This window comes from Paramisgurnus dabryanus, chromosome 15, assembly GCF_030506205.2.
Source record: "Paramisgurnus dabryanus chromosome 15, PD_genome_1.1, whole genome shotgun sequence".
In the NCBI taxonomy this organism is placed as follows: Eukaryota; Metazoa; Chordata; class Actinopteri; order Cypriniformes; family Cobitidae; genus Paramisgurnus; species Paramisgurnus dabryanus.
Window position 1 is genome coordinate 4416087 of NC_133351.1, and position 27446 is coordinate 4443532.

Consider the following 27446-nt stretch of genomic DNA (forward strand, 5'->3'; position numbering starts at 1 on the left):
GCTGAATGCAGTGGCTGCCTGCTGGTTAGATCTGTGAGATGATGACCTTTAATAACAGCAAATAAAGAAGTAAATGTGGATTTTTGGTAGAAAAGCCTTACAGGAGATTTATAAACATGACATAACATACTGTATCTAAAACACTTCTAATGAGGTTACAAATAACTGAACAACATTTTTATTTTATATACAGAAGCAAGCAGACCAAAAGCATATTAAAGAGCACCAATGGTCCGATTCATGATTTTACATTTCCTTTGGTGTGTATGAGTACATGGTAATGATATGCAAAAGCTACAAACCCCAAAGTAAATGATGACGCGAGTTATCGTCTCCAACATTAATTTCTTTTCTTGGACTACAACAAACAGAGATTGTAAGCAAGGGTTTACGTTCTGGGATTGGTGATGTAGACACGACGATCATTATCATAATTCCTCCCGCTTCGGACTCACAGCGTGTAAATTAACTCCTGTTAGCATTGCACTGTGCGCGAATCTTTCAAACATGGTAAGGGGCATCACATTTCCTGCTGGCGTCAGATGTATTCAGACCAATCAAAATCAGGGACAGTTTTATACAAAATCTGTGCGTTTCAGGAAGAAAGTGAAATCTTGAGCTACAAAAAATTTGAAAAAAATATGTTTTTTGAACCATAAACTACGCGAACACATTCTTATAACAAATACACAAAATAACATTGTTTTTAGCATTGAAATAGGTGCTCTTTTTTATGTCCTCATGTTTATATTTAACCACCCAATCATAAGACAGCACTAAAAAATCCACTTTTGCTCATCATTCATTTTATTTAATTGACATTTAAATGGGTCATAGTGTGAAAATCTGACTTTTTCCATGTTTAAGTGCTATAATTGTTTTCCAAGTGCTTCTATCAACCTGGAAAACGTGATAAAGATCAACCCCGTAACTTAGTTTTGGGAAACCATTCACTGCAAGCGTGTGAAAAAATAGGTCAATGAAATTTGGCTCCCCTTGTGAGGTAGGTAGCAAGTCCAATTACAACCCCAAAACAGAAAAAGTTGGGACACTGTAGAAATTGTGAGTAAAAAAGGAATGGAATAATTTACAAATCTCATAAACTTATATTTTATTCACAGTAGAATATAGATAACATATCAAATGTTGAAAGTAAGATATTTTGAAATGTCATGCCAAATATTGGCTCATTTTGGATTTCATGAGAGCTACACATTCCAAAAAAAGTTGGGACAGGTAGCAATAAGAGGCCAGAAAAGTTAAATGTGCATATAAAGGAACAGCTGGAGGAGGACCAATGTTTAGGAATGGGAATGTTGTCCTATTCTTGTCTAATACAGACTTCTAGTTGCTCAACGGTCTTAGGTCTTCTTTGTCGCATCTTTCGCTTTATGATGCACCTAATCTTTTCTTTGGGTGAAAGATCTGGACTGCAGGCTGGCCATTTCAGTACTCAGATCCTTCTTCTATGCAGTCTTGATGTTGTAATTGATGCACTATGTGGTCTGGCATTGTCATGTTGGAAAATGCAAGGTCTTCCCTGAAAGAGACGACGTCTGAATGGGATCATATGTATCTAGAACTTGGATAAACCTTTCAGCATTGATGGTGCCTTTCCAGATGTGTAAGCTGACCATGCCACACGCACTCATGCAACCCCAAACCATCAGAGATGCAGGCTTCTGAAAAGAGCGCTAATAACAACTTGGGTTGTCATTGTCCACTTTAGTCCGGATGAAATGGCATCCCAGTTTTTCAAAAAGAACTTCAAATTTTGATTCGTTGGACCACAGAACAGTTTCCACTTTGCCAAAGTCCATTTTAAATGAGCCTTGCCCAGGGAAAACGCCTGTGCTTCTGGATCATGTTTAGATATGGCTTCTTTTTTGACCTACAGAGTTTTAGCTGGCAACAGCGAATGACACGGTGGATTGTGTTCACTGACAAAGTTTTCTGGAAGTATTCCAGAGCCCATGTTGTGATTTCCATTACAGTAGCATTCCTGTATGTGATGCAGTGCCATCTAAGAGCCCGAAGATCACAGGCATCCGGTATGGTTTTCCGGTCTTGACCCTTACGCACAGAGATTGTTCCAGATTCTCTGAATCTTTGAATGATATTATGCACTGTAGATGATGATAACTTCAATCTCATTGCATTTTTTCTCTGAGAAGCTCAGAAAACTATTTTTCGCTGCAGCATTGGGGGAATTCGTGATTCTCTGCCCATCTTGACTTCTGAGAAACACTGCCACTCTGAGAGGCTCTTTTTATACCCAATCATGTTGCCAATTGACCTAATAAGTTGCAAATTGGTCTTTCAACTGTTCCTTATATGTACATTAAAATTTTCTGGCCTCTTATTGCTACCTGTCCCAACTTTTTTTGGAATGTGTAGCTCTCATGAGATCCAAAATGTGCCAATATTTGGCATGACATTTCAAAATATCTCACTTTCTACATTTGATATGTTATCTATATTCTACTGTGAATAAAATATACGTTTATGAGATTTGTAAATTATTCCATTCCTTTTTTACTCACAATTTCTACAGTGTCCCAACTTTTTCTGTTTTGGGGTTGTACAATAATATTGCCCCTTAATCTGCCCTATTCAACCACGGCACTGCAACTTAATGTGGGAAAAAAGAGAAAAAAATAATTGACAGCACAATTGAGTTTCAACAAACCACCATTATGGCGATCAGTGTTTGCATTTCATCAATTTTTCTCACACCTACAAAGTAGCAATTTTAACATTTTATAAGATATTTTCTGTGGGGCATTTTGAGTTAAAACTTCACATACACACTTTTGGGACACAAAAGACTTATTTTGCATATTTAAAAAAAAATCATAATATGACCCCTTTAAGTGCCTCACTAATTGTCATTACTTTTATGCATATTCTGAATATGCAAAATAATATTATATATTTTTTTATAATATATAAAATATAAACTCCACGTATTTTGCATATAGTAGTTGTATTACCTTTAACATAGGCTGATTAACCCATTGTATTCCAGCAGTCTTTTTACTGTAACACTTTTTACTGTAACAGGTCTGTTTGCGGAGATTCGTCCGCAAACAGACCTTACTTTTACCTTTGTTGCCTATCCAATGTGATCATTTCAAGAAGATTATACTATATTAAAGTATGTATGCTATCACAGTGCTGTTATCTCAATAGCATGCTCTCTACATTGTTTGAAAGTAAAGCTTTTGACTTTCCCCCTCTCTGCTTTCCACTCATATCTGTCTGATTCTCGTGAGCCATCTGGACTGCGTCTGTATCCGCACAATATGATATTGGCCTTAATTGGCCATGAGTAGGTGAAACGCATGTCGGGCGACGGGTGACATTGAACAGAGCTGCATTTCTGTGCTCCTCGCTGATCTGTTTATATTGTACACTCGGTGCCCAGGGCTTGTGGCTCTCAGCCCTCCTCTTCATAACATGCGTTATGCAACATGTAAAGGACTAAACATGTGATGTCTCCATTCGTAGGGGTCCTCAGGGGTCCTGCCCCTGTTGTTAGCGTTTACCCAGGTCAAATGTTTTGCTTTGAGATGTTTCTCTCCGCGTGTTCTCACAGATCCAAATTCTTTTGCTGAAAACCATCTTTGGAATTCTTTCCGTAGATTTCTCATGGGACGGAAAACAGGCACAGACCCTCCATTAGTGAAATGTAAACGGAGATTGCCACTGAAATGCACAACTCCTCCACTGTTTACATTTTTTTCTTACCAAGCAAAAACATTGCAGGTGGCCACTGAAAGCGTGAGAGAAAGGCAGGTGTCACGGGCGTGTTCATTTCAGGGTCATCAGCCCCCTGCACCATACCACATGCTATAGCTCAGTGGTAGAGCATTGCGCTAGCAGCTCAAAAGGTCATGAGTTCGAACCTAGGGAACACACATGCTGATGAAATGTAGACCTTGTAATGCACCGTAAGTCGCTTTGGATAAAAGTGTCTGCATATATGTAAATGTAGTATTTTGTAATAGTTAACGTCTGACACACCGATCGTTCAGCCAAATGTTTTCCCTAATTGTCGATGTTCAGATGAATTTGAAAGGCTTTTATTAATGAAACGTAGTTGTTGTATCAGTCACGCCTGGACATTAACCAAACACATTTATATCGTACTGTAATTGGCTCCGAGGTGCTGGACGCTTGCAGAACTGAGCATTCCCATTTTAGGCGCTCTGTGTGCTGCGCATCGGATCTTCAGGCCAAACATCTGTCTGCCTGCTTGAATAACTCATTTCCGAATTTATGAAGTTATCAGATAATCCTGCATTTGTTCTAGATGATCCTTTCAGTTGTTCCATTTAAAAATAAACTTAAAGCTCCCGTTTTTTCTGTGTTTTTGATTGTGTTTATAGTACGCATTATAACATGTGTTCGTGTTTCACGTGAAAAAAAAAAACGCGGTATTTTTCACACAATTTACTGTATATATTATTTATCTGTATATCACTGTTTTCACTGTCCTCAAAACGGGCTGATGTCTTCCTTGTTTTATGAAGTCCCTCCTTCAGAAATATGTAATGAGTTCTGATTGTGTAGTTTGTTTAGTGTGTTGTGATTCGATAGCAGCTTAGCTTGCCATTAGCATATCTGGCGACTGACGTATTCCTGTGGGCGGAGTTTAGTCAACAAACGGTTTTACTGACGTCATTAAAGCAGGAAGTAGAGGGCTGTAGTCCAAACCATCCGTTTGCTGTAGGTTAGGGGTTTTCAAACTTTTTGTGTGTGTGGACCACTATTTGTAATCAAGAATTTCCGCAGACCACCTCATAATACTCATTATAAAATATGTCTACACAAAGTCCTGAATTAATCTGCACATCTAAATAGTCTTACTAGCACTAAAACTTAGGGATGCACCGAATCCAGGATTCGGATTCGGCCGAATACTGGGCTTTTTGACGGGGTTCGGATTCAGCCGAATCCTAGATTTTTTTTCCACCGAACCGAACCCTAGGCTTGCGCTATGCTGGTCGACGTCACGCGGCCGTTGATTACACACATCGGGTGCTGACGTGGAGATGAGCTTTTTCTTTCGGTGAGCCTTGGGGGCTGGACACACCAAAACTTTTAAACACGGCTGAAAACGCCTTGAGGACGCCAAATTCCAGCTGTTTTTCAGCCGAGCGCTTTGTAGATGTGATGCTTCAGCTGTGAAGCCGGTTGGTTGCTGTGGTAATCTCCCGCCCCTCCTCCACTGTAATTGGACGGCCGTGTGAAACCTGACATTGACGAGCGGAGCTTCTCACTCAAAGTTAAATATAGTTTTCAGCGCGGAGCTGCTTGCTTATTGTAAAAACGAGCGTGTCGCAACGCATCGCTTTCATTATGCATAGGCTTATGGTAATTGTCAAAATAGTTTTTCCAACTTGTCATCCTGGCATAATGTACAGTTAAAATAAAATAAAATGAAAAATACACTGCTGTGGACGTTGTTTACTTCATTAATGTGTTTTACTGTGTTAATGGAATAAGGATGCGAGTAGGATTCGGTATTCGGTTTCGGATTCGGCCGAATCTTAAACGGTGGATTAGGGATTCGGCGGAACCTAAAAAATCTGGATTCGGTGCATCCCTACTAAAACTATAACTGGTCATCACATCAGTACAACAGGTTTCTTAAAAGAAAGTTTACTGCACAAAACAGCTGCCACATATTCATACAGCATTCCATTTTGTACGGCACTGAACTTGAATGTCACGGCCGAGCACCACCGGCCTATTTTAGTAATCACACAATAACTTGACAATTTAATTAAAAATGTATATCAATATTCTTATATCAATATTATTTATATACATATTCTCAGTGTTGGGAAAGTTCACTTTCTACATGAACTATTTCAGTTCACAGTTTACAAATTTTAAAATGAACTAGTTCAGTTCATATTTCAAAATTTTGAACTAGTTCACAGTTCCAAAAAAATGAACTAATTTATAGTTCTTTTTTCCCATATTATTTAAAAAAAAATGATTGCCATTATAACCCATATAGAACCACAGACAGCAATTATTTCATCAGTTTTAACACTGAAGCTAAATGCGTCAGATTTCATGTTAATATCTAACTTTAAATCCTTATCCAACCAGGGTTTACATTAGCATTGACTGTCTTTTAATTTTTGTATTTGCTTGCACATACCTTAAAAGGCTAGCCGGGTGGGGGCGCACCCGGGGCGAGAAGCGCTGCTAGGCATTGCGTGTATAACAACTTGCAGGTATCGCACACCGCACGTGCACGTTAAATAGCGTGAGCTTAGTCAAAGTCTATTTCAAGATCCAGAATATGCATTAGCAGCCTATGTTAATCGTTAACGATTTAGGACAAATATGATGTTATTTAATGTTAAACTATTTGAGTGGCGCGGCAGGAATTTCAGCAGCGTCTGTGTTGTTTTGATTACGCATGCAGTGTGACTGGTGAACACTGACTGGTGGCGGTGTTGCCAGATTGGGTGTTTTTTCCGCTACACATTAAGGCCTGTTTACAGTGTGTTTTAGTCGGGTTTTGGCCTGGAAGAATATAGAAATCTGGCACCCTATTGAACGACGTTAAACTGAAAGAGCGTGCCGTTCACAGGCACCAGAATTAACGAGTTCACAGTAATGTTATCAGGCAGTAATAATGTACGTTCAGATCACTTTCAACTTTTGTTCAATGAACTCGTTCAAGCACAACACAGCATATTCTCAAAATATACATATTCTTATTTTGCCTGTACACGGACCACCTGCAGTACCCTCACGGACCACTAGTGGTCCGCGGACCACAGTTTGGGAATGTAGGCTTTGAAAGGCGAATTCTGTTAAAGAAAGTAAATAGCAAAATAAATGGCAGTGAACTTTGAACTTTATCATTTTACAGGTATTATTTATGCTATTATAGTAGCATTACACACTATAGGGTTTAAAAAATAGGACCAGGAAGAACGTGACCTTTAAGAGCTGTGCAGAGTTGCAGGTGTTTATTTTTTGGTCATGATAAATTATATATTATATCAATCAGCGTGAGTTGACTTATTATATATTTTTAGATTCCTCTGTCGTTGGAAGGTACCGAACCATTTACCTGTAGATTCAATAAATGTATATTTGAAGTTGCCAAAGAATGCATTAAAAAATATATTAAATTCGTCAGAGCCTATGGTGCTCCAACATATGGTGCACATGCACTTCCGGCAAACCGAGTTCGATTCCCGGCTCGAGGTCCTTTGCCGATCCCATGTCGTCTCTTGATTACTGTCTGTCAAATAAAGGCAAAATGGCCCAAAAATAATATAAAAAAGAATAATATGTTAAATTGGTCTTTGATATTTAGAAGGTATGTAACTTTATTACGTGGAAAAATTATCCCATGTTACATGTCCATTTACAAATCTAGGATTTGTCCTTTAAATAAAATGGTCTATTTTTGCCGTATTTGGAAGGGTCATGAATAACAATGTGGAGCTCTGCTCTGATTGGCTTTGCTCCGAGGCTCATGCCAGTGGCTCACATTAGTAAACATGTTGGGCCGTACATCTCAACTTTTGCATGCACAAGGTTTACATAAAAATAAGGAAGCAAACTTGTTTGAAGCTCACGATATGTCATTACCATGTACAGAGCTCTTATTATTAATCTATGCTTAAGTAAATACAGTTTTAGATTCTATGGCACCTTTAAATAAAAAATATTTTAATGTCATACGATGAGAGAGAAAGAATTGTATTGCATTTAATTAATCCAAATTAATGCAATAGATCTGTAACTTAGCTTTGCGCTTGTGATGAAAAGGTCACGTGTTTGATCCCGGCAACGCACATACTGATGCACTGCAAAAAATGATTCTCGAGAAAAAAAAATCTTTGTATTTTTGTCTTGTTTTCAGTAAAAATACCTAAAAATTCTTAAATTAAGATGCTTTTTCTTAAACTGGGCAATACGACCCAAGAAAATAAGTCTAGTTTTTAGACAAAAAATATCAAATTTAAGTGATTTTGTGCATAAAACAAGCAAAAAAATCTGCTAATTTTTCTTGTTCAAGATTTTTTTGCTTACCCTATTGGCATATTTTTTTTGCTTGTTTTATGCACAAAATCACTTACGTTTGATATTTGTTGTCTTAAAACTAGACTTATTTTCTTGGGTCGTTTTGCTCATAAAGAAAAAGCATCTTAATTTAAGAATGGTTAGATATTTTTACTGGAAACAAGACAAAAATACTGAGAATTTTTTTTTTTTTGAAAATCATTTTTTGCAGTGTGAAAGGAAATCTGAATGCATTAAAAGTCACTTTGCATAAAATTATCTGTCAGTTGCATAAATGCATGAATAATTGTAAATATAATTTATGACCCTGGACCACAAAACCAGTCATAAGTCGCACGTATATTTGTAGCAATAGCCAACAATACATTGTATGGGTCGAAATAATAATTTTTTTAAGCCAAAAATCATTAGGATATTAAGTAAAGATCATGTTCCATGAAGGTATTTAATACATTTCCTAATGCAAATATATCAGACATTTATTTATAATTACATATGTGTGGCAAAGGGCTTTTTTACACCCTCAGAGTCCAGATTTTTAAATAGTTGTATCTTAGCCAAATATTGTCTTATCCTAACAAACTACATATCAATGGAAAGCTTATTTATTATGATGTATAAATCTCAATAAAAAAATTGTTATGACTGGTTTTGTGGTCCAGGGTCACATTTCTGTCATGCTGGTTGTAAGAACATGCAGTTCCTTTATGTCACCAGTAGGGGGCAGCAGACAATATATACAATGTACAGTACAGTTACAGTACATTGGGTTTCATAGCTCCTCCCATTTGTGGTTGCCTTTGTTCCTGTAGCCCTGCACTGTGTTTGAGGAGAGATTTGATCTACATCGTCACTGTTCTGTAAGCAGTTGAACTTTGTAGGGTCAGTTACTAAATCTGTATGTACTCAACACAGAACAGGCAATTTTTCCCATCATTAGTCTGACATGCACATGGTATATTGACAAAACGCCTCTTTAACTGTGCGGTTTGAGGCATTTTCATTGGGATATAAATCTGTGGCCCACAGAAATGCACATAAAAGCTTTTAAAAATGCTTAGTGTACCTGTTTCACAGACATTATAGTCAAAGGGGCGATTTAGGACAAATGGTGGGTGATCCTGCGCCCGCGTGTTTTCTGCTGCACTACTGACAGTGAAACGTGAAACTATAACTTCACCCACATGATGCTGAGCTGAAACAGAGAGAGGCTAGTTTAAAATGCAGAGAGCTTGCAGCAAAACAAAGCCTTGAGTATTTTAAGATCCCATAGGAGAGGTCGGACAACCACATTGGCAGGGATGAAGCCGTAGTCGTTGAATCAACGTGGGCACACCCTCATCTCCACCGGACGCCTCGGATTCAGAGCTTAATGGTGTGCTTCCCCCGACTTTGAGAAAGAAAAAGCTGGTTTACGGATTTATTACTGGTTTCTGAACTGGTTTATGCTGACCTGAGCCTTCTAGCTTGGCAATGCTTGGTTTTGCTAGTACAGCTTTTAATGAAACCAACTCGACCAGGTTGGATGAAATTCTAAGATCAGCAAAGTTTTACATTTATTTGTTTTGCAGGCCAAAGTGCCTACAAGTTAATTAGCGTTTAACATTTCACCTTTAGGGGCAATATTAAGTGCAGTACACAAAACCACATTATGAATTGCAACTAAGCAAACCAACTTAGGGTTAGACACTTTTTAAGCACAACTATCTCTCCTATGGCAGTAAATGTGCTTATTTTTATTTTATTTTATTTATTATTTTATTTTATTTTATAAAGCTTGTCACCACACATGAAAGTTAAAACAAACTTCTGGGTGTAGTGACGCTTTGAGTACTGTTACAGGATTGGATACACGTGCGTTTTTGTGGTTACGTGTCTGGACTGAACTTAACTTCCGGCCTCTGTTTGTTTAATGGTCTGACTAGTGGCTAAACCAAGCTCTGGAACAAATATCTTGTTGAAAATAACACATGTTTTGGTTTCCTAAAGATGAGGGGAGACAACGATCATGGATAACCGCTATGTGAAGGAAAGTTTGGCAGCTGATTTGTAGGAAATGAATTTAAGTTACAGATTTATTGCTTTAAAGGGACACTCTTTTTAAAAAAAAATATGCTCATTTTCCAGCTCCCCTAGAGTTAAACAATTGATTTTTACAGTTTTGAAATTTATTAAGCTGATCTCCGGGTCTGGTGGTATCACTTTTAGCTTAGCTTAGCATAATCCATTGAAACTGATTAGACCATTAGCATCACGTTCAAAATGACCAAGGAGTTTCAATATTTTTCCTATTTAAAACTTCACAGTTCTGTAGTTACATCGTGTACTAAGACTGACGGAAAATTAAAAGTTGGGATTTTCTAAGCTAATATGGCTAGGAACTATACTCTCATTTTGGCATAATAATCAAGGACTTTTCTGCCGTACCATGGTTGCAGCAGACACAATGATATTTACGCAGTGCCCGAAAATAGTTTTGTAACCCTTTCGAAAACCCTTTTTGTAACAGGGGACTATTTTGGGGGACTGCGTAATATCATTAATAAAATATCGGAACTCTTTGGTCATTTTTTTGCGCGATGCTAATGGTCTAATCGGATTCAATGGATCGTGCTAAGCTATGCTAAAAGTGGTACCGCCATTCCCGAAGATCGCTGAATGGATTTCAAAAGGGTAAAAATCAAATGTTTAACTCTAGGGGAGCTGGAAAATGAGCCTACAGTATTTCAAAAAAAGTGGAGTGTCCCTTTAATAGAGGAATCGTAGGCAATAAAGTTTTATTTCTCATCGTTTGAGATTAAAAAAAAATATTTAAAGATACATTATTGAATCAAGGGTGTAAAACATAAGATATCATTCCAAGCACTTTTGTTGTTTTAACTCAAATGTCATTGAAATAACAGTTCAATTTAGTTTACTTATTATATTTCATTAAATTTATTATGGCGCATTATCATTTTTTACAGTGCCGGTCCATACAAATTTCCCCTTACAAAGTTGAATGTACATCAGCTGTAATTTGGGAACAAACAAATGCGCTTAGTTTCTACAGTAGTGAGTCAAGTGATATCAAATCAGGCTAGTTGAGGATAACTACACTATAAATGTTAAATATCTGTGGGATATTAATTATAATGAAATAGTACATTCTTGGTTTTACATAAGTACCGTCTGGGCTTATTTTAACCATGTGCCAGTTTAAAGGTGGCTCTGTTCACTCAATTTGTGCTTTCCTGCTAGGACACTCCCTGTGTTTTTATTCCTGCGCTCTATTTTCTAAAGTGGGCTATAATTTGTGTTCTGTGAATTGGTTACAGCAAGTGGTCATGTGATGAACCGTGCCCGTCTGGACTAAATCAAGTCTTTTTGATCAATTTAAGCACCCGTCATTGGACAGATCTAAGCCCCTGTAATCCTGTCAGGTGGCCCTTGTTTGTGGTTAATGAAAGCATCACTTTCCCCCACGGTTTGTGCTACAGAGATGAATGATATTTTAAATTGCGTAATCATTAAAGGGGACATCTGACTTTTTAGTTGCTATAATTGGGTTTTTATCAACCTAGAAAATGTGAAGATCAACCCAGTACTTTTGTAATGAATAACTTATTTGCATTTTGTGCTGGAATAGAAGATATGATTAATATCCGATAATAAATAATAATAATAATAATAATTAATATCCATTTACCCAAGACTCATGTATGTGGTTAAATGAAACTGGAACAGTTTTAACAAGTCTATCTATAGCTATCTGATCAGAGAATTGACAGGTGTAAAAAGGTCATTGTTAATAATGTGAAATAAATATAGTAAAAAGGACATTCTGAAAAGTGTAACTTGCGCAATGGTGAGAAAATTAGCAAAATAATAATAATAAAAACATGTTCGGTTGTTCGGTATTCAGACTTCGGCTGAGTTTTTCATTTTATTTGGCTTCAGACAATCAATTTCCTTTCGCTGCGCCTGCATCCCTATCTGCAAGCATGTGAAAAAATAGGTAATAGAAATTTGGCTCCCCTTGTGATGTCAAAAGGGGATCTTTTTATAATAATACTGCCCCTTAATCTCCAATATCCAACCATGTTACTGCCATTTAGTCCAGAGAGAGAGAGCAAGAGAGAGAAAAAATTATTTACAGCACAATTGAGTTTCAATTTCAACAAACCACCATGAAGGTGATCAGTGTTTGCATTTCAAAAACTCATTTGCATTTAAAAGGACACACGTCAAAATGGCAAAAGTGGCAATTTAAGATGCTATAATAAATTATCTGTGGAGTATTTTGAGCTAAAACTTCACATAAGTATTCTAGGGACACCAAAGATTTATTTTACATATTTAAAAAGTCTTTTGAAATGTCCCCTTCAAGAGACTACTGCTATTAATTTACATCTTGTGAGATTATTTGAGTTTGTTTTTATTGTGTTTTATTGTGCTACTTGGCTGTATTTTTTAGTTATGAGACTTAAATCAAAACAAACCAACTGCAGTTTTATTGATATTAACTGGAATGCACAATCAAAAAACTAGATTTTTGAAAAATGTAAAAACTGAGTCATCGTTTTGGAACCAAACTCTTCCTATACACTTTTTATCAAAGTGCACTAGTCAACATTTGAAGTGGATCAAAACCTTAAAACCAATACCCAATACACAACTTTGATTAACTTTTTTGATCCACTTCAAATGTTGACTAGTATTTTTACACTGTCAAAAATGGTCTCTACACTGCAAAAAATGATTTTCAGGAAACAAAATCTTAGTATTTTTGTCTTGTTTTCAGTAAAAATATCTAAAAATTCTTAAATTAAGATGCTTTTTCTTGATGAGCAAAACGACCCAAGAAAATAAGTCTAGCTTGTAGACCAAATATATCAAATTTAAGTGATTTTGTGCATAAAACTCTGCCAATGGGGTAAGCAAATTTTCCTTGAATTTTTCTTGAATTTAGTGTTTAAGAAAAATTTTCAAGATTTATTTGCTTACCCCATTGGCAGATTTTTTTTTGCTTGTTTTATGCACAAAATCACTTAAATTTGATATTTTTGGTCTAAAAACTAGACTTTTTTTCTTGGGTCGTTTTGCTTATCAAGAAGAAGCATCTTAATTTAAGAAGTTTTAGATATTTTTACTGAAAACAAGACAAAAATACTAAGAATTTTTTTGTGTAGCTGTCACTTGGGTATACCTTTGTACTTAAAGAGTTCATATTAGTACCTCATAGGTACATATTGGTACCAAATGTATAAATAGACTGTTTGAGACCATCAAAGTTGGCACGCAATAGAAAGGGTTATTCAGATTAGTTGCAATAGTTGTTTTGAAAATGGACCATACTGAGCAGCAGATTGCAAAAACCACTGAGACAATTCTTGTGAAACAAGATTAAATCAGCCATATTGGAAAACACCCTGCACCCTTTGTACAGGATCATTGTCCCCCTAAGCTTTTTAATAACAGTAGCTTCTGTTAAGAACCAGTATAGACCACACAACCCTACAGGTAGTTTTTCCATGCATGCACGACCATATAAAATGAGTTTGCTTTGGCACTGTAAGCCTGGTGATTATGAATCTTTGCTGTTGATGTACAAACATTGCAGGTTTATCCATTGTGGTTTTTCAGGATTTGTACGGTTGCACAGTCCAAAATATTGCTCGGCATTGTTAATACTCTGCAGATTGATCCTGGGAAACCAATCTTTACAGTCAGTACAAAAACCTGCTGTTTACAAAAATATCATAAAAAGAGACTTAGTCATACTTTGATATGGCTCTTTTCCTTTTTTGTTCACTTTAGGCAATGATAATTCAGTAAAACTAACGACTGAAGTATACACAAACATTTTTGAAAGCCGTGTAGGAGAAAAGTTTCATAATACAGAGGGTGGTTGAGAGATTTAGGACCAGACAGAGTGTCAGATTTTGCAGACAGTGTTAAGGTTAAACATCTGGGTCAGGCCTGAGCAACAGAATCACAACACTCCCCATGGCACTATTACACAGTCTGATCTTTAGATGTATTTTCCAGCACACTGCCCAACAGGATGGAAATAAGAATGTCATGCGCAAGATGATATTGATCGTAGTTAAGAGGAATTTATGCATGAAATTGTCCTACCTGTAAATTTGTATGCTCTGATTCTGCTTGGATTGCATGGTCTTGTATTGGACTAACAAAAACATCAGATGTGGTCGGAAGACCAATTTTGGGAATTTTTGGCAGACACACATACCTAAGATGGGCAACGTAGATTATCAATGGGCTTTGTGTAGTTTTGCCAATGGTTGTATCTTGATTCACTGTTTCCTATATTCATTAGCGGTCTGGTTTGGCTTGACTTCTGTGCATGACTAGCGGTGGTCATAATGGGTTTAATGACGTTCACGCTGGATGGACGTTATGAGCGACTCTAAAGCATGAAGAGCGTTGATTTTGCCAAATGTTCCTGCTTGGTGTTGGTGAAACGGATGAGCTCTAGTTAGCGGTCGAACCTCAGCACTGGGAAGCCATTTTGGGGGCGACGGTAGTACAGACGGCGTATATAATTTTTCTCCAGCTTTATTACTTTTGGAAAGCTCCCTGAGCATTTTTTCTCAGGAATTGAGACAGACGTGTTGGGTCTCTTGCGGAGTACAGAGAATCGATGATTCACATTACATCACTGACCACTCAGACCTCAAAAGCCTGAGGTTTTGCCTCTCGACCGAAGCTCTTCTGAATCTTATGTTTCAATTTCCTGGATGTCATTTATGTGTTTATATACACATATCTACTGTTTTTAACCATCCTATTGAGTTCAACTAGAGTTTCAAGAACCTATTACTGGATATGTGTCTAGATATCTCACCATTTACAGCTCTATCTTACCCATGTCCTCCTGTCTTAACACAATAATGTCTGGAGTTCGTTTGCCATCTTAGTCTCATATGGGTACTTGGAGTCTGGACAGACTCATGCTAGGCCATGACATCATGGATTTTTAAGGGCCATAGACCTCATAAATAAATACCTTCCCTGGCTCAGGACCTCAGAGCTGATCGGGGAAAAAGTTTGGTGTTAAACTTCTGTATATGGTGCTCCTTGGCCACTGGGAAGACTTCCCCCTTTCACAGTAATGCTGGAGCTATGCAGCCCTGTCTAAATATTTATCCAGGCTGTTTAGTGATGCACCTACGCATGTCTACTCTTTTACCTTTTGATGGTGTTTGAAAGTGTCACCATTACATTTACAAATAGGGAAATTGTGCAATGTGTTTTTTTACATTACTTTACAAACCTATGTTCATTAAATACTTTACCAAAAATATTTGGCTTTTTGCTACAATTCTTTCTATCTCTTCACATAAGCTCAGATTCAGTGATGATAAGATCAGATCGTTGTGCCCATACACAAGTGCACAGTGACCAATGAGGGGACAGTTTATTCTTATGTGCTCTTAAGGTTTCAAATGTTGCATTGTACTGTAAATGTCAACCAAAACAAAATGTCGCTGGACACCCCCATCCAGTTGCCAACTGTTACTGTCACCGAAAATTACCAGCTATACATTCAAATGAATGGGATTGTGCCGTTCTGTGTCGCTTGTAATCTGAACAGGGCATTATTCAGTCCAATCACAGAACACAGCGCAAAATCATCAAAATCATGTTGCGTTGTTTTGCGACCCTACATTATCTCTTCTTTAATTCTAACGTTTTTAATTGTAAGCTAGTATAATGCATTATTTTCACAAGAATACATACGTAAAATGTCTGTTGACATGCACCTGCTCTCTCACATAAAAGCCCCCCCAAAAAGGGTGAAGCAATATCAATGCATTATAATTAGTGATATGACAGATTTCAGTTGATCCCCACGGTTCGGCTGCATGCGATTTGCTGATTATGTAAATTTAAATAGGGAAAGTTGATCATTTGCAGGTGTTTCAAAAGCTTGCAAATGTTTACATTAAAGTGATTTAAAAAAAAATTAAAATTACTAAACTGAGTAGTTTTCTGTACGCACAGACGCACATGTGGTTGAATGTGTCTGCTCCAGCTCCAGTCAGACGTGATCATTCCTTCAAAGATCAGAACTTTTGTGATGTGTAAACTTTAGAAAGAGTTGCACTACTGTGTCTCACACTGGAGTCAAAGAGCAGTGAAAAACAACGTAACGTTTTTACGTGGAGCGACTGTTTATGCTGCGCCATATTTAATTCGCCCTCCATCTGTGTGTGTGCGGGTGCGTTTAAGTGCACTCAAAAGTGCACACACGGAGAGACGCGTTTCAAAGCGCAAGCGAACATAATATCTTTCTGTTCTTGACGGGGCACATACAAACAAAATGATCTCCACAGTATTATTTTTTTCATAAAAACATTTTTTTATGTCTTAAGTTTATGTTTAGATTAGGCAGAAACCAGTCCTGCTTATCTTAAAGAGACAGTAACCTCAATTAACCTACTTAAGTCTGTGTCATTAATGTTAATCAAACAACCCAAGACAAAGAGAAAATCACTTCTGCAGCTCCAAAAAATATTCATTCTATTTAATTTATACAATAAAGAGAGTGCTATAATTTATTTGATTCAATTTCTGTAACTAATGCTAATTTTAGACCTTACCTTATGTGCAACTTTGTTCTTTTTTATAAATGTTTGTAATTTCTTAATTTGTTATTAGATTTTTCCCCCTTTATTTTTTTTGCTGATCCGAAAAATTATCTGTGCCTCAAAAACTGTAAAGTGATCATAATCGTGAGTGTTGTGATCCGTCACATCCCTAATTACAATTGACTGTTTTGTAGTCCTTATAATAAGTTGTTTGAAACTTGGAGAAATGCATCTGTCCACTATCATCTCAGTGTTAGCAAACATGTGCGCATGTGCCGCCCGTCAGCGCGTGACGACCGAACTTCTTTCAAGCTTTGCACTTGAATGGTCACATACACAAATAACACAAAAGTAAACACACAGTTTAGGGAAAATTTAGTTTTGTGCATTACTATAGGTCAGTTGTTTTCAACCTTTTTAAGATCTGCCTTAAAAAAAAACAAGATTTAATTTAGTTTCTTTGTTATTTTATCATTGACTGTTATTAACTAATTATTTTAATACTTTAAAACTAATATTAATTGGAAATTATGCAAGCATTGGCATCTTCTTTTCATTCCAAAAATCACAAAAAGTCACAAAATCCTGGAGGGAATATTACCCACCTCTCTGAAATACTTAATTCTGATTAGCCAGTGGCGACATTCCGACCGAGGTTTGGTTATTCCCAGATAACACCTCCCGAAACTAATAACGCAGCTCTATCTGGTTACTGCAACTCATCTTGACTGGTGCAGTTAATACTTTTAATGAAATATGAATATGCATAACTAATAACATATGAGAATTTATTTACAAATGATTTAACGAAATGCATGTTTGTCTTATTTAAACTTGATTGCACATTATGCATCTTGGCCTAAAGCCGACATTGTAAAAACTTTGAGGTAAACTGTCGCAGATGACTTTAAAGCTAATAGATGTTGTACTTTAATGCTTTTAATGTGACTTTTATGGGCTATCGAATCCATTTTTTTTTAATTTTAGTATCTTGCAGATGTAATAAGGATAGGTGTCTCCTGAAGTCTTTTTTCCTTTTCTAGTGTGTTAGCTGGACACCGTCTTAATTCCTTTCTTCTCTTTATTTCTCAGGCTCCCAGCAATGACCTGCCTCTGAAACATGTAGAGACAACCGTGAGTATTTAATACCATGTTTTACAATTATATATTAGTGTATGGACAACATCACATGATGTGTCTGACACGCTGTCAAGTCATTACCGACTCTAATCGCTTAAAAAACCTGCTTTAAAATATAAATATTTAGGTGGTTGGCAAACACGGTTGCTAAGCATGTGTTGTAGTCTAAACTTCAGCAGTCTAAACCTCACGGAGTGATGAAGCTCAAATTATTGGTTGGATTAGCTAAACACAGCCTTACTGGGGCTGTCATGACCGTCCAATCGCTGTACGAGAAGGTTTTAAAGAAACAGTTCACCCAAGAAAAGAAAAGGTCTTTATTTGTTAACACATACTAGGAACACATGAAGCTTGAAAAACTTTAATAAAATATAATCTTCATATTTAAAGAAGTCTTTTCACACAGCAGTATGTAGCTCAAGCAGTAGGCAAAGCAATGCATTAGCAGAGCAAAGGTCATGGGTTCGATGCCCAGGCAATGCACACACTTGCATAACTTGAATGCACTGTAAGTCACTTCAGATAAAAGCGAAAATGTTTCTTTTGTGTTTCATAGAGGATGATTTTAATTTTTAGTGAGGAAGAGATCCATATGAAAGTTTTGCAAGCTTGTTCATTCACAAGGGGCGTAACCCCCCCTTAGAGAAGCTCTCCATCCATCCACCATGTTCTTCCCGCTCCCTCGTGCCTGTGAGTAACGCTCACACTCAGCCAGACACAGCTGCAGATGACTAACTGCACAGATCCAAATAAAATTCAGACGTTTGTTTAGAGGAGCAACGTGCATCTTCAGACACTGAGAAACGGACTCTCCCAGGTTCTTATGGTCCCTCTGAAACATAATTAGATCGTTTTATTGCGACATTGTTGGGCTGAATCGTAGCCCAAGGAGATGCCATAAAGAGAAAGCCCTACGTATAGGCCTCTGGAGCGATTTTACGAAACTGTTTCGCCACTTTAGCATGAGATATTTGAGCCTAAAGCGCTGCGTGTGATTCACGCACCCACTCCAATCCATGCACAAAGCGTATGTTGGTACTGTATAGTGATGTGCTGTGAATGTTTACATTAAGTCATTGCATTTCAGACAAACATGCCTCTAATAAGACTAAATGATGCCAGCTGTGAGCACAATTCGCCCTTGTTGATTTCCTCTTATTGTATGTCATATTACATACATTTAGGTTAATATGTGAGATATAGTAACTTCAGATGACATTATACTTCACTGCATATATTTTGCATTGACTAAACTTGAAACTCTGTGTGGACCTGCCGGTTTGTATTATAATATGTAAGAATTTTAAACAAGGTCAACTCAGTTTATATTACCATGCTTTAAATACATCAACCATGCAGCTTGTGTAATGCACTGTAATGGTTTTACATTTATGCAAATCAAAGTGGCTTACAGTGCATTTAAGCTATACATTTTATCAGTGCACTGAAAAAAATTGTCAAAAAATGATCCTTAGCACTCACTGGGGAGGTACCCTTTTAAAAAGTACAACTTTGTACCCAAAGAATACCTCAAAAGTAAATATTGGTACGAAATGGATGCATATCTATACCTAGAGTAAATGGTACATATCAGGACCTGTTTAAAGACTATTGCTTCATGCATTGACAGCTTGGGACCATTTTCTGACAGCGCCTGTTTTCTGAGAATCGAACCACAACCTTTTGGATTTTTAACACAATGCTGCAGAGCTCCACAAACGCTAAATTTTCTTATGGATCACTATAATATACTGCATTATATGATAAAAACGCTGGTGTGAGCTTGTTCATGTTTGGCTTGAGGAAGGAAGTATCGCATTACAATCGGGCATGTGCGCATTCCTCCTTAACTTAGACAGCTGTTGTTTGAGGTGTATCATAACATTACAGTCCTGAATTCCTAGTTTTAAATTTGGTATGCTGTTCAAAGCACAGTTATACATTTTATCAGTTTGACACATACATTTACCAGATATTTGAGGTTAACCATCTTCATGCAGTGTATAGGACAGTCACCGTCCCCTTAATCCAGTGGTTCTCAAATTTTTAGGGATGCCCCCCCTCGTGTAGGGTGCATCCCTTCGTGTCCCTCCAAAGAAAATTCATGACATAAAACAATCTCAAACTTATACTTTGAGTTAAACAAAACATGATACAATGTAGTGCTGTTGGTTAGTAGCCTAGTAGTTTTCTGAGATTTAATTACACAGAATTTTCTTTAAAGGTGGGGTGCATGATCTTTAAAAGCTTGACATTTGGAATCACCTAAACAAACACGTCCCTACCCTCATAGAATCTGGACCTTCTTTTGATAGACCCGCCCCACACATACGCAAACCAGGCAACGACGTTGTTTAGTAGACACGCCCCTTATTGCTGATTGGCTACAAGTGTGTTTTGGTAGTCGGCCTGACTCAGAAATCGTGCACTTCGCTTTTAAATTAATTTATTTTTTAAAACTTGTGCCTCCTGGCACCATCTTGTGCCCACCAAAGGGGGTCCTGCAAGACACTGCCTTGACCAGTCAGACACGTGAGGTGCCACCCAAACTGCAGAGAATAATAAAAAATAAAATTGAGACCCGTTTTGACACATTTGTAGTTGCTTGACCGGTATAAAATGTTTTAAAGTTGAAAAGTCACATGAATAATGTGTTGCCATGGTGGATAATTGCAGCAATTTCCAAGTCCTTGCTATCTATAGCTCTGAGGAAAAAAAATATTTTAAATAGCAGCCATCATCTCCGCTCTTAAAGAATAAAACTCTTTGAGTTCGGAGGGATGTAGCTACTGTAACCAGTGTTAAACTAGCGCTGTAAAGCACAATTTAATCTTACGTTTTAGTGCCCTGATGCCAAAACACTTCTTGAAACCCACGTGTCTGGACATTTCCAATCTTGAACTTGTCACTAGTCACATTGTGTTGTTTTCAGTATCATAGATTTCTGTAAATAATCAGAAATATACCTCCTATGATCACCAGATCAGTGCAGCTGTTGGGTTGTGCAAAACAATGTCTATGTTTTATATCACCCGGTGTGTCCATAATTAAATCTGCATGTCCCTGTGGCCTGAGGCATCGTGGGAAACTTGCACCTCCCTCACTTCTAGGGTCTCTTTAGGTCATTTGGTTGTGGTTAGGTTGACACCTTTGATTCATGATAGGAAGGACATTGAATTTAAAGATTGGTTTGTCATGTGACTTCCTGTGCCAGGCTTTTCTCTGCGTGGTCCTGTTTTAACTTAGCCTGACGTTGTCATACTCAATTCTAGTCAGAATTTGAGTCTGATACCGCTCCATTGAGCTATAATTATGAGGCGTGTCTCAACCGAAAAATGCCTCTGCACTCAATTGGATAGACCTACGACCAATCAGAGCAACGGGGTGTGAGACGTATGTTGAAATGACGTATTTGCAGCTTGACCGAACTGCTAGTTATTTCGCTACGACACACACTACAAGTCTGAGTTTGCGAACGTACATCAACACCTACTATGTTTACAACATTTCATTTATATCACATTAAGTCATACAGTAAGACTATCTCTTACCATTTGTACATTAGTTGAACTTCATCCACGACGATACCCATTACGTTTGCTTGTTATATCCATCTCGTCGTGCACACCGAGTTGCATCGCCGTGATACCCATTTTAGTTGCTTCTTTAACTTGATCTTTCATAAGTGCGACAACTTTTGTCGAATCCCGTAGGACGGCAAAAACATCAACAAATGCCTTGCTCGCGTTTCTCTGTTCCTCTTTTAAAATCAATGCTCTGTCGATATCTTTTAGAACAGACTCAATGTCAGAGTCCACACATCTGATTTCTACCGCGGCAGCCATTTCGTTGTAAACAACAGATTCAACACACGCGCTCTTTGGTGACGTGGTTGATTTACGTTACTGATCATCTGTCCATCATCATATAAAGCCCGCCCTGACAATTTGATTGGTTCGACCAGCTTTGGGTCGAGCATAGTAGCAACTCAACGGTGAAACTCCAGACCGATCTTCCCGTTCCTCAAAATGTTGTGGGCGGGGCTAAGATCGGCTGGCACCCAGGCTAGTTTTAACTTTAAGAGCAGGAGAAAATAATTGTCTTTGCCCGACTGTGGGATCTAATGCTTTCACTTAAGCGGTGAATGATGCAGTCATACATTGGAAATGTCTTTGCTTAGACTACAGTCATTGTATTTTACTTATTATCCCCTTTGGCACTAATTTAAAGGGGTCTCATCATGAGGAATCAATTTTCTCTTGAATATACAAGATGAAAGAGTTCATTGTACTATAAAAACATAAGATATCTTTAAAAACTCATAGTGCATAAAGAAGAAAAAAAAAATGCAAACATTTCATCAGAATCCTGAAAGATCACCATATGATACATAGTAACAGCACCTAATGGATGATAAAGTAAGGTAATGTAAATATACTGTAGTAGGACAGATACTTGGCAAATAAAGAGAGTAAAAAGTATAAGAAAGTTTGGCAAACTTGTTGTTGTTTTTGGCTGTGTCACATCTACCAGTCTGTTCTTCAGAACTATAATCTATATATTGTTATTGTTACCAAATGAAATGCGACATATCAAAGGGCTGGACATTGAGTTGAAAATATGCACATTTTTCAGCTCCCCTAGAGTTCAATATTTTATTCTTACTGTTTTGGAATCTATTCAGCTGATCTCCGGGTCTGGCGGTACCACTTTTAGCATAGCTTAGCATAATCCATTGAATCTGATTAGACCATTAGCATCCCGCTCAAAAATATCCAAAGACTTTCGATATTTTTCCTATTTAAAACTTGACTCTTCTGTAGTTACATCGTGTACTAAGACCGGCGGAAAATAAAAGTTGCGATTTTCTAGGCAGATATGGCCAGGAACTATACTCTCATTTTGGCGTAATAATCAATGACTTTGCTTCTGTAACACGGCTGCAAGAGGCGCAATGATATTACGCAGTGCCTGAAAATAATCCCCTGCTATTAAAAGTTACCAAGGGGACTACTTTCAGGCGCTGTGTAATATCATTGCACCTGCTGCAGCCATGGTACATCAGCAAAGTCCTTGATTATTACGCCAGAATGAAAGTATAGTTTTGAGCACGATGCTAATGGTCTAATCAGATTCAATGGATTATGCTAAGCTATGCTAAAAGTGGCACCACCAGACCCGGAGATCGGCTGAATGGATTCCAAAACGGTAAAAATCAAATATTTAACTCTAGGGCAGCTAGAAAATGAGCATATTTTCAAAACAAGTGGAGTGTCCCTTTATGTATTTATATAGTAGTCTTAAAGGCATAGTTGCAAAAATAGGTTGAGTGGAAAATGGACAAAACTATATGATAACTGTTTGGGTAAAAATGCACAATGGTCTGAGAGAGAGCTGAAAATTGTTATAACTGTGGCTTTTATCAGTGCAAAAGCTTTGCAAGTCATACTTGATTAACCATCTTAAGTTTGTATCTTCAAATGAGATGCGGTGGGTCGTGGTTTGCTGGTGAAGCCACGAGTGCGAATAGTTGAACTGTTGGATGTATTAAGGCGGTCGGAATGATCAGCTGCTGAATGTGTGACCCAGAGAGGGAGCAAAGGGTAGATCGAAGATCCAAACAAATGCGGGTGGCAGCAACACACGCTCGCAGCATGGGAAAGAAGGAGGGGGAGATGTGCTGAGAAAAGGGAGGGGTCCGAGAGGGAGGCGAGTTTGGAAGGCGGGAGGGAAGAACAAAACAGGGCAAAGAGAAACTTTTTGAACGCAAGAAAGTAAGCTGCGGTCCTCTGGAGTTTGAAGCCAGGCATGTGGCATCCTCGACAAAGCACAGAACCAAAATAGAGTCGGGAACTTGAGGCACGGTTTGGGAAAAGGCGAATGTAAGGAGGAGAAGACGAGCCCTGCTTCCCAACCATGAATCCCAACGGCTCTGTGCGAAGACGCTTGTCTTCCTTGCGCGATGCCTGGAGGTGGAGTACAGGTTACCTGTTCAAGGTAGGCCCCTGGATTTTTGAGGAGTTCAGATCTTGCAAACTTTGATCTCGTTCGGTCCGTCTTGGATTGTGTGTCTTTGTGTAGCGGCTGCATTGCTCTCAGATGGTTTATTTGCCGGGGCCGCTGGAAAGCAGCGTTTTGCAGCTGGTTTTGATCAAGTCTGCCTGAGACCCTTTCAACCCCCCACCCACCCCTGCTTGGCTGTCCTTCTGGGGGTCGCAATTATCGGCTGATTAACTGAATGTTTTTGGAGCCTGGCACAGTGTGCTGATAGATGGAAGATTGAGGATGGAGAGAGGGGCTTAAATGCCAGGGCGTGTGTCGTAATGTTCCTCTCGGGCTTCGCAGAGGTCTTTCTGTTGTATTATGGCTTTTTGTGAGTTGCCTTGTGTTTTATGTTCATAGTTTGCTGCTCCGGCAACATGTATATATACGGTATACAGAAAAGTGTGTTGGCTAAAAATGTGCTAATGTTCTTTTACAATCTTTTCATTTGAAGCTGGAATGGTCCTGAAATACTGTTCAGTCAAACATTGTTGTAGTGGGATTTACTGGATTCGTGGAAAGAAAGATTAATAGATAAAACTGTGAAGGAAATGAATCCATTAAAACTGTAATATAACCTTAAGGGCTTAATTTAAAAAATCCATAAAGTTAAATAACAAACTTCAAACATTATAGGATGTAAAGGGCGATATTATAAATGTTTGAAACATTTTTGTTTAATTTGCAGATACAACTATAAGCAAGCAACTTGTATGTTTGTTCGATGTAAACACCGTCGTTCAGGGCACACATTACTTTGTTTGTTTGACTAGCCAAACATGGCAACACAGATTCAGACAGTGAGTTTGGTGCTATTAGGTTAAAAGTCATGTGAATGGTATTTATATTCACTATTTTAATAAATAACTATTAAAATATTTATTTGACATGATATGGCTCAACTTGCATACTTTGATAATCTCCATTAAAATCTTAGGATGTTTTGTGTCCGATCATCTTTTTCCCTATAGTTGCTGTGTGTTCTCTACTATTCTAAGACTTCTGCATATAGCAAACCATAAACAAAGTACAAATTTTTAGACCGGCCCCAGTACTGTGTGTAATTAGATGTTGGGTTTTCTTAGTAAGCATTGTTCAATTTTAGTCTCGTCCGTCATGCACCGTGGTGCACCATCATTTAGATGTAAACCATCTTTCCAGACTTCTCTTACGCTTGAGAGATCTCATCTGTTCCTTACTATGCATGAGACCATCAACACTTTGGTTTTTGTGATTGTAGATGTGAAATATGTTACAAAATTACAAAAATAATGACCTTGCTCCTTGCAATAGTCCAACCAAAACTTACACCCCTATGGTAAAAACCTTACGTCACAACCATGTAACCAATCATATCATCATAGTTGAACGAGTGGTTCGAGCCATAGATATGACGTACGGATGCTGCATAGACTCAGTACTGAAATGATTGAGCACAGTTGCTTTAGCTCTATTCTGTGATACCCTCAGTGTCAGTGCTCTAACCTGTTAACATCAGCGCTAAAAGATTAGTGCTGCAAATGCACAGTTCACTTATGCATTGTGTGAAACCGGACTTATGGGGCGTACACACCAAATGCGTATTCAACGATTTGTGGAGTTGTTTACATACAATAGGATGTGAATGATGCGATTTAGGAGCGATTGCTGCGAAAACGCGCTATTCAGCTCAAACGCATCTTCAAGCAAGTTGAAAATATTCAACTTATGACACAAAGTTGAATCCTGCGAGCAATTTAGAGCGGGGAATGTGATGCTTTGCATTTGGTGTGTATGCAGGATTAGGAGAATATGTGTCTGAAGCTGCCGAATGTAGCATCTATTTACACATATATCTAGGTTTGTGCGAAAGAGTGGAAGCAGGGAATAATTTGCATATTCAAATCTATGGCCCAAACTGTGTTATTAAGTAGAGGCGGAAACATTCATACATCCACGTATACTAAATGAGGCAAGGGTGTAAAGTTACATTCAAGCTGTTTTAAAGCATGAAGAAATTACTGTCACAGGAAAAACATTTACATATGCTATTATTAACTACAGGGGGACTTAAAATAAACTTTAATAGCTTTGTTTGATTGGCTAATCACTGACAACAGCCTTCAATCAATAGTGAACGAGTAGTAAAATGTAAGTAAATATTTCGTAAGGTTTTTTTAGCAATTGTGTACTTATCTGCTGTCTTTAAAGGGGACCTTTTACAAGATTTTTTTTAAGATGTCAAATAAATGTTTTGTTTCCCCAGAGTACATATGTAAAGTTCTAGCTCAAAATACCATATAGATCAGTCACTCCAGAAAACGTGATTATTCGATCGCATGATTCACTGCATAATTAGCCAAAGTCCGCATATTTATGCGGGGGGGTGCATTTTTTCAAATATGCCGCACTTTTGGCGCATAAATTACAGATTTCCGCGCGCATAATATGCGGGGCTTGCATGATTTCATAATCCCTGCAGTTTCGTAGCAAAAAGTCACATATATCTTAGCACAAAGTTGAAAAATGTTGCATTTACTTCATACAAGCGCAGCCACGTCCCCTGTTGCCATGGGAACGTTATGAAGTGACGTGATTATGTGACGTGAACATCAATGAGAAGCGGCAAAAGCTGCAAACAGTTTTTGCAAGTTCCCGCAATTTCTGCAAGTTCCCGCAATTTCATCGCATAAAATTGCATAAATATCCCGCATATTAAATCGCATTTCTTAAGACAATGTGCTGCAAGATGAAGTATTTTTGCTCGCAACAATCACACAAAAAACTCTGTGTTTTTCTGAAAGGACTGATAGATAATTTATTGTACCATGTTAAAATTGCCACTTTGGGACAGTGTTTCGACATATGGTGCAAATGTAGTTCCGGGGTCCTTTACCTCTCTCTCCACCCTTTCCTGTCGTCTCTCAATTACTTACTGTCTATCAATAAAGGCAAAATGGCCGAAAAAAAAAAAAAAAAAAAAAGAAAATTGCCACTTTGTTGGTGTGAGAAAAAAGTGCACATTTTGGGTGTGTCCTTTTAAATGCAAATGAGCTGATATCTGCACTAAATGGCAGTGCCGTGGTTGGATAGTGCAGATTAAGGGGCAGTATTATCCCCTTCTGACATCACAAGTGGAGCCAAATTTCATTAATCTATTTTTCACATGCTTGCAGAGAATGGTTTACCAAAACTAAGTTACTGGGTTGATCTTTTCACATTTTCTAGGTTGATAGAAGCACTGGGGACCCAATTATAGCACTTAAACATGGAAAAAGAAAGATTTTCATGATATCCCCTCTAAATTGCATTATGTATATAATGTTATTTACAGAAATTTAATATAAAATAGTATTCAGGAGCGTTCAATGTGTTCAAGTTCTGAGTGACAGTGTGTTTTTTCATGTGTTGACAGAACACACCGAGTGTCGTTACAGAGCAAAACTGCAAAGCAGATCTGATCTTTCTCATTTATACAAGAGCAAATGAAGAACCAGTTTTAGTCTTCATACACTATTTTGTCTTAACTGGTGCTTATAATCCTAACTAGAATTTTTTTGCATTTTAGGGCTCAACGAAATCCACCAAAAGCATGGAGTCTCGACGCAGACCATCCAGGTA

At 37.8% G+C, this 27446-nt stretch overlaps 1 protein-coding gene across 11 annotated transcripts in view; it reads left to right on the forward strand.

Moving 5' to 3' along the window:
• The window catches only part of tns1b (tensin 1b), a 320658-nt gene that overhangs the window by 222151 nt on the left and 71061 nt on the right, over positions 1-27446 (forward strand). For 10 of the 11 annotated variants that reach the window (XM_065252286.2, XM_065252281.2, XM_065252284.2 and 7 more), the window contains 2 exons: positions 17757-17798; positions 27394-27443. In XM_065252286.2, the coding sequence (XP_065108358.1) occupies positions 17757-17798; positions 27394-27443 (92 nt within the window). Of the gene's footprint in view, positions 1-17756; positions 17799-23550; positions 23802-27393; positions 27444-27446 lie in introns of those variants that run through there. The other variant, XM_065252290.2, reaches the window with a different exon arrangement.